We start from the raw sequence: 6,909 nt of genomic DNA, 5'->3' as shown, positions 1-6,909 counted from the left end.
TTGCCACAAAATTTTAAATATGAAATCGATGCATTTTATTATTCGTGTAATCTTTCATTCGAATAAAAAATAGTGTTCGATACGAGGGCGAAAATGTCGTTTTTCGCCCTTGCCTGAAGAACAATTGCGTAGCAAAAGTGGTTAATCGAACAAATCGAGATGGTAATTTCAAAATGATGTTTGTAGGAATGAAGGTGTCCATTCAAGTTTCGTTGAACGACGAAGAATAGAAGCAAGGCATTAGTAGTAAAATGTTGTGTTTGTTGCAGTGAGAAGATGCTACTGCGAAGGGCACTGCCCCAATGGGCAAAGCAACGGAACGTGCGAGGTCAAGATGGGCGGCATGTGTTTTACCGACGTGGAGGCCTACGTGGATGACGACGTGGAATACCCGGTGCGACGATACGGGTGCCTCCCACCGGACGAGGGCAGCTTGATGCAGGTTGGTGTTCACAGCGAGCCGAGCGATTTTTCCAGCTCTAATGCTTGATCCTTCCGCAGTGCAAAGGCCACTTGGTGCCCCACCAAAACAGCAAGAGCATCCAATGCTGCAACGACTCGGACTTCTGCAACAAGAACCTGGAACCCATGTACACGCCCAGGCCCACCACGGAAATGCCCACCTTTGGGACCACCGACAGTCTGCCCTATACGGTGCTGCTGGCTTCGGTCACGTTTTGCCTCAGCATCCTGCTGCTGGGCGTGGCGCTCGTCTACATCAAATACCGCAAAAAAGAGGAGCAAAGCAAGCTGAACCTCTACGCCAAAGACTGCTCGGCGGAAAAGTACGGCAACATGGAGATTCACGGGCCGCTGTCCAGTTTGATTGAGAAGTCGAGCGGCTCCGGGTCGGGACTGCCCATCTTGGTGCAGCGCACCATTTCCAAACAGATCCAGATGATCAAACCGGTGGGCAAAGGCAGGTACGGGGAAGTTTGGCTGGCCAGCTGGCGGGACGAGAGCGTAGCCGTGAAGATCTTCCTGACCACCGAGGAGCAAAGCTGGTTCCGGGAGACTGAAATCTATCAGACGGTGCTGATGAGGCACGACAACATTCTGAGCTTCATTGCGGCCGACATCAAGGGCAGCGGCTGGACGCAGATGCTGCTGATCACCGACTACCACGAGAACGGCTCGCTCTACGACTACCTGCAGGACCATTGCTTGGACCCGAGCAGTTTGCTGGTGATGGCCAAAAGCATCGCGAGCGGCATCTCGCATCTGCATACGGAGATCTTCAGCACGCGGGGCAAGCCCGCCATCGCCCATCGGGACCTGAAGAGCAAAAACATCCTGGTGAAGCAGAACGGCGAGTGCTGCATCGCCGACTTCGGTCTGGCTGTGCGGTTCCTAAGCGAGTCGAACGAGATCGACGTTCCGCCTAATGTGCGCAGCGGCACCAGACGCTACATGGCTCCGGAGATTCTGGACAAGTCCATCCATTCGCTGGACTTTGAAGCGCACAAGAAGGCCGACATCTACGCGTTGGGGCTGGTCTTTTGGGAACTGTCCCGCCGGTGCGCCACTGGGGACAAAATCAAAATCGTCGACAATTACGCGGTGCCCTACTATGACTGTGTGCCGAGTGATCCCAGTTTCGACGACATGATGCAAGTGGTGTGCCTCAAGAAGATCCGGCCGCAGATTCCTCTCAGATGGGAGTCCGAGGATGTTCTGCTCACGTTGGCCAAGGTGATGCAGGAGTGTTGGCACTCGAACCCCGATGTTCGGTTAACGGCCCTGCGAGTGAAAAAGACCCTTTTCAAGCTGGAGCCTGACACTACCATAAAGATCGTGTAATTTATATTTAGCGTAGTTACGTTCGTTTGGGGGACACTTTCGTCCAAGCAACTGTACCTGTAAATATGCATGTAGTTAGGCCATTGCTACTGCAGAAATAGCTTTAATTTGTGTCCAAAGTGCCCGCGCAGTGAGAGCGGAAAGATACAGACTGTACATATTTATTTCTAGATGTAAATAGCCCTACCAACTAGCCCTCAATCACTCTTGTAAAGTACCTAAAGCGCAGAGGTTTGTCGTCTATGTTGCGAATTTCTGCGACTGTTCGGCGCAAAACCGATTTGACAATACATGCGATTAAACTAGACCCTTACAGTAGCAACAAACGAAATCAGGGCATGCGAGGACGTTCTTATTTGCCATAGTAAGTGTCTGATATTTCCTATGTAACGGTGCCATCCACTTCTAAGTACTGTATGCGAACTGTTCAGTGCAAATTTCGGGTAATTTATATCCAAACTAAAGTAATGGGTGTTTTATAGTGTGAATTTTTGACCAATAAGGGATTTTCTTCAAAAACATTTTTTTAACTTCGCAACCTTAGTCTATCGTTTGTTTTTTTTTGATGAAATGTTTGTACAAAATCGAAACGTTCACTCGTTAACTTCGCACCCAGTTGCTCAAAACCGATTCGGAATGAAATCAAGTGCAATTCATCTTTAAGTTGTTTTTTTACTTGTTATTATCAGTTGAAACAAAGTTTATGTCTCAAATAGGCCGAGTGACTGTTAGAATGTGCATTTACATTTTTAGACAATACGTTTAATTTTCGTTTAGTTTTAAATGGAATAGTTTCGTTTGAATGTGCATTGTTTTTATTGCAAGACTGATAAATGGATGTTGTGTTTAATGTATAATATTAAAAAACAAATGTGTAACAAATTGTAATAAATTTAATTTTAATAATGCAGTTCACTGATCTTCGTTATTTCTCTTTACGTTTCAACCGGGAAGAGAACCCAAAACCCCCAGTGCGTCTGGTTATAACATGAAAAGGCTCTTCACTCACAAAACCGTTTATTTATCAATCAATTAAAAAACCTGTATGATTTAGCAAAAGCCATGAATACATACAATTTTTTACAGACAAAATCTTAACGCTACATTTTAAAATGTACTGTACTAACTCAGACTGTGAAGGCTCACGGCCAGTCAAATCACATTTACAAATCTTTTTCGGGCTTCAAAGCCGTCGTCCATGGAAATTTCTGGCTGACGTTTCGTCCACAACTGCGGTTGACATTGTCAAAGGCGATGACGCAGTGGGCGTGGTGATCTCCCGTGACAGGGGATCCAGTAGTTGAACCCAGAGATGCCAGGTCTACCGATTTGTCAAGGAACCTACCGATCTACCGATACCATGCAGATTTCGACCGAAAAGTAACAAACAAAAATTGAAAAAATAATATAACATTCTTTTTCAAACATAAAATGAATCAAGCCTGCCATATTATGATAAATATATATGATAAAATTATGTTTTATGGATCCTTCAATAGCGAAATCAGGTTCCCTACAATCTATTTCTGATGTTGCAATGATAATTCCAAATTTAATAAATGATAGTGAATTACAAGGTCTGGACACAGACTAACGTCTGTTGCGAAATGTTGAAGAAATTAAAAAAATGTCTGGAAATATTGAAGAGTTTTGGAGCCAAGTACAAATATTGAACTATAGAGCTGATACATTCGTGTTTCCAATTTTATTTGTAACCTGCATATTCTACCTCACTCATTAGCCAAGTTGAACGGATGGTACCATTTCATCTGTACTTCTTTACTGACTCATGTTTATTTTAGTATTCCTGTAAGTTTAAAAGTTTTGAGAAACGCGCGATTTTATGGAGCCTTTAATATAGCTTTAATAATATGGAGCTTATCTACTGAAACTCGATTTTGGCACGAACCTGGCAACCCTGGTTGAACCAGTCTTAGTCGGAAAGCACGGGGGATCACTTCGCCAATTGCCTCATCGCCTTTGCGTCGTCTACCCATAGAGAAAGTAAAATTATTACTTTGTTAGTTATTTTACTTTCTCTATGCGTCTACCGCAGTCAGGCAGAAATCCGCATGGACCACGGGTTCAAAGCGCGAAAAACGTTTCTATACATACCATACTAACTGTTAGGAACTTGCAATCGCGCTGCATTTACTATCGAACATTCTTAATTGGACAACAAATACATTATTGACTGGTCAGTTAATTCAGCAACGCAACTAGACTGCGGTGTTGTGACTTGTGGCTTTTTCTGTGTAGTCTTCGGCACGATTGTACAAAGTCCTGTACGGCGGCGGCACTGAAATCGAAAAAGAAATGCACCTCATTAGATCAAAATTTGCCCTGAATATTATAATAATTGTCAAACGTGTATACCTCTGACTGCGTTGGATTTGCGAAAAGAAGCAGTTCGCACGCAATTCGCCATCGTCAAGAACGGCAATGCCGTGCTGGGGTAGTTCGTCTTGTCCATGAACTCTATTCCACAATGGGGGCATAAAACTTGATTCTGGTGGCATGAAAAACAGATGATTTCAGCGCCACAGAGCCGAAAATCCCATTCGCTGGCCATCCCGCAAAGAGAACACGTATGTACATGCAGTTGGGCGCAAGGCGAGTGTACTTGAACACTAATATCAAAGGTGCTCGAGTCATTTCTGTAAGGGAATAGGGAGTGCAGAGGCAACTTGAGCTTCATAGCGGCCATGTCAAATAGATTTCGCGTAAAATATGCGACGCAAGGTTCGGCCCCTGCATAGTAGCGCGTCCCGTCTGTGACGATCACTGAAAACAGGCATGGATATGGACATTTGGTCACCGCCAGCACGTCCAGCCACAACATGCCATCCCGCGTTTTATAGTGGATTAGATAAAGGCGCCCTCCATGTCGGAATGCGATTAGATCCCAATTGTTGGCCAATATCCTGATAGTCACTGGGTTTGCTATGCTAACAGTATGCGCACCTTGGAAATGCGAATATATCTGAAACATCTCGATCGACACCCCGCAGCCGGGATATGGGCAAGTAATAGCTTTATATGCGCATGTTTGGTCGTGCAATGACTGTTCGCCCCACCGGATCGTCCCTGTGCATTCGCTGGATCGGTGGCATGGAAAGACCAGCTTCTCCGCAAAGGTCTCATACAGAAGATTTCGAAAATATGAATTGCTATCATTGGCATTCTTCCCGTAGCACTTGTGGCATTTATTGCAGCTCCCATCTTTCGCACTGTAAACAGGCGATTCGGACAAGTACCCCGAACATCCGAAGCATTTCAGCAGGAAAAAATGTTCTTTCGTGATAATACCTGTTGAAATCGGTTCTTGTCCTTGAAGCTGAAAATACACAAAACTGTGTTACTGATAGATATAGAGCCTCTGTTCAAACCAATCCTAGATACAAGGCCCAAGCGCTTACGCGTGACGTTATCCTATCTGGTCAAGTTGATTTTCCTTTACGAGGGCGTTAGCAGGGATAATATTCCCTATTCATTTTGTTATTTGGCTGAGGTTTTCGTAAACAATTTTTTTTATAAATGATGTTTTCGTAAATAATGATCGAACCTTTGCGCGAAACCGCTCTCAACCATTGTTGTTTGAGGTTATCTGCTTCCGGAAAGCTAAAAACTTGCACTTTGGGGCCGTTCGGGTAATTTCCGCGACACTCCGGAACACAACACCAGTAAGGCATAATTTGTTTAAGTGAAATTCACTAGAAAAACACAAAAAAGAGGTAAACTTCTTCGGATCCGAAAAAATACAAACAACTTCCGGTGTATCTGGAACTCTACCAGTGTTGCCGTAAGTTTTTGTCGATTGCACTGTTCAAATACTAGTTTATTTCTTTAATCACTAATTAATGTTTACCCCAATCAGGATAGCCCCTGTTATATGTATATTTTTATGAAAACTGTCGGCAATCAATTATAAAACGTTTACCTAATTATAATGTATTTTTCTCTTCCAACTTTTGAATTAAAGCCCCAGGAAATTAGCGCTGACCGGCAACCCCGCGAAGTACTTGCCACGTTTCATCTGTGCAGACGACCAGATAAGTTGATAACGAAACCTGGCTCCTCAATAGTCATAACCTGATTTGGTCTACAGCCAAGGGCGGATCCAGGACCGGGGGGCCAAGGGGGTCATGACCCCCCCCCATTCAGTTCTCTATCCAACGATGCCAAAACGAATTCTGTGGCTCGAATGGTTCTTGAGAAACTTCTGAGAGAAAGCAGCGTCATGTTCAAGTGGATTTTTCAACTCAAAAAATAGTAAATAAAATTAATTGTTATTAAAAACTGAGAAATTTGCAAAAAACTATATGAGAAAAACGGCAACAATGTTTTTCAAGGTAATCTGCCTAATTAACATTTCTTAAAAACCCGGCAATTCTGTTTATTTACGCAAGAATTGGCCCAAGAACGATTTTTACGAACCGTAAAATGAACGAAGCGCTCGGTAAATTGAACTAAACAGCGATTTTCGAAATAAATTGTCGAATTTGGAGCGATGAAAATCGAAAATCCGAAAATCACTATTTAAACGTCGTTAACTCACTGTTTGATGTGTTTTTCATGATCTAGTGGTACCAAAGTGGTCGAAAATTGGACTTCTTTCGTGGATTGCTCTTCATTCGAACCAGCCGTTTTTTACCTAGGTACTTTATTATTATCAAGAAACACATTTTTGAGGCCTTTCCTTGAAACTAATGGGTTTTTCGGGTTTTTAGGCCGTCGTTTGGTAGAATTTCTTCGTGACGTTTCGCAAGCACGAGTGGACTTGCATCTTCAGAAGTGCTTTGCTTGAACAGTGTAAGCGTTTTTTGTTTTTTAAGTTTTTTAAGCATTTTTTGAGAAAACTGCCAACATTTCCTGATCGACGGTTCACTTTCTGAAAAGGCCATTTATTTCTCTCTAGAATGATATACAAATGAGCGTTCTTGCATCTTTTGCTTCCGATAAATGGGCAAAAACGGGACGGGAAACATGGAATTTTGGCATAATCTTGCCCCTAAGTGTGTGATATTCAAATTTCGCTTTCTGGGTCAAAACTACTCGAATTTCCTCACTCACGTTGTTACGACTGAATCGACTTTTCAATTCTCTATC

At 43.3% G+C, this 6,909-nt stretch overlaps 2 protein-coding genes across 7 annotated transcripts in view; one reads left to right on the top strand and one right to left on the bottom strand.

Moving 5' to 3' along the window:
* LOC109536704 (bone morphogenetic protein receptor type-1B) overlaps positions 1 to 2,710 on the top strand; it is a 69,448-nt gene extending 66,738 nt beyond the window's left edge. For 4 of the 5 annotated variants that reach the window (XM_019903024.2, XM_019903026.2, XM_048663492.1 and 1 more), the window contains exons 2-3: positions 270 to 442; positions 502 to 2,710. In XM_019903024.2, the coding sequence (XP_019758583.1) occupies positions 270 to 442; positions 502 to 1,800 (1,472 nt within the window). In that variant the 3' untranslated portion in view covers positions 1,801 to 2,710. Of the gene's footprint in view, positions 1 to 182; positions 207 to 269; positions 443 to 501 lie in introns of those variants that run through there. The other variant, XM_019903027.2, reaches the window with a different exon arrangement.
* Positions 2,711 to 2,800: 90 nt separating this feature from the next.
* LOC109536676 overlaps positions 2,801 to 6,909 on the bottom strand; it is a 6,231-nt gene continuing 2,122 nt past the window's right edge. For both annotated transcript variants that reach the window (XM_048663495.1, XM_019902991.2), the window contains exons 3-4: positions 4,177 to 5,137; positions 2,801 to 4,099 (exon numbers count right to left, since the gene is read on the bottom strand). In XM_048663495.1, coding sequence (XP_048519452.1) covers positions 4,020 to 4,099; positions 4,177 to 5,137 — 1,041 coding nt within the window. In that variant the 3' untranslated portion in view covers positions 2,801 to 4,019. The remainder of the gene's footprint in view (positions 4,100 to 4,176; positions 5,138 to 6,909) is intronic.

This window comes from Dendroctonus ponderosae, unplaced genomic scaffold (genome assembly GCF_020466585.1).
Source record: "Dendroctonus ponderosae isolate FM_Combo_2020 unplaced genomic scaffold, Dpon_F_20191213v2 Dpon_F_20191213_2, whole genome shotgun sequence".
Classification (NCBI taxonomy): Eukaryota; Metazoa; Arthropoda; class Insecta; order Coleoptera; family Curculionidae; genus Dendroctonus; species Dendroctonus ponderosae.
The sequence above is the reverse complement of the archived record's forward strand: the minus strand, read 5'-3'. Positions and strand labels throughout refer to the sequence as shown.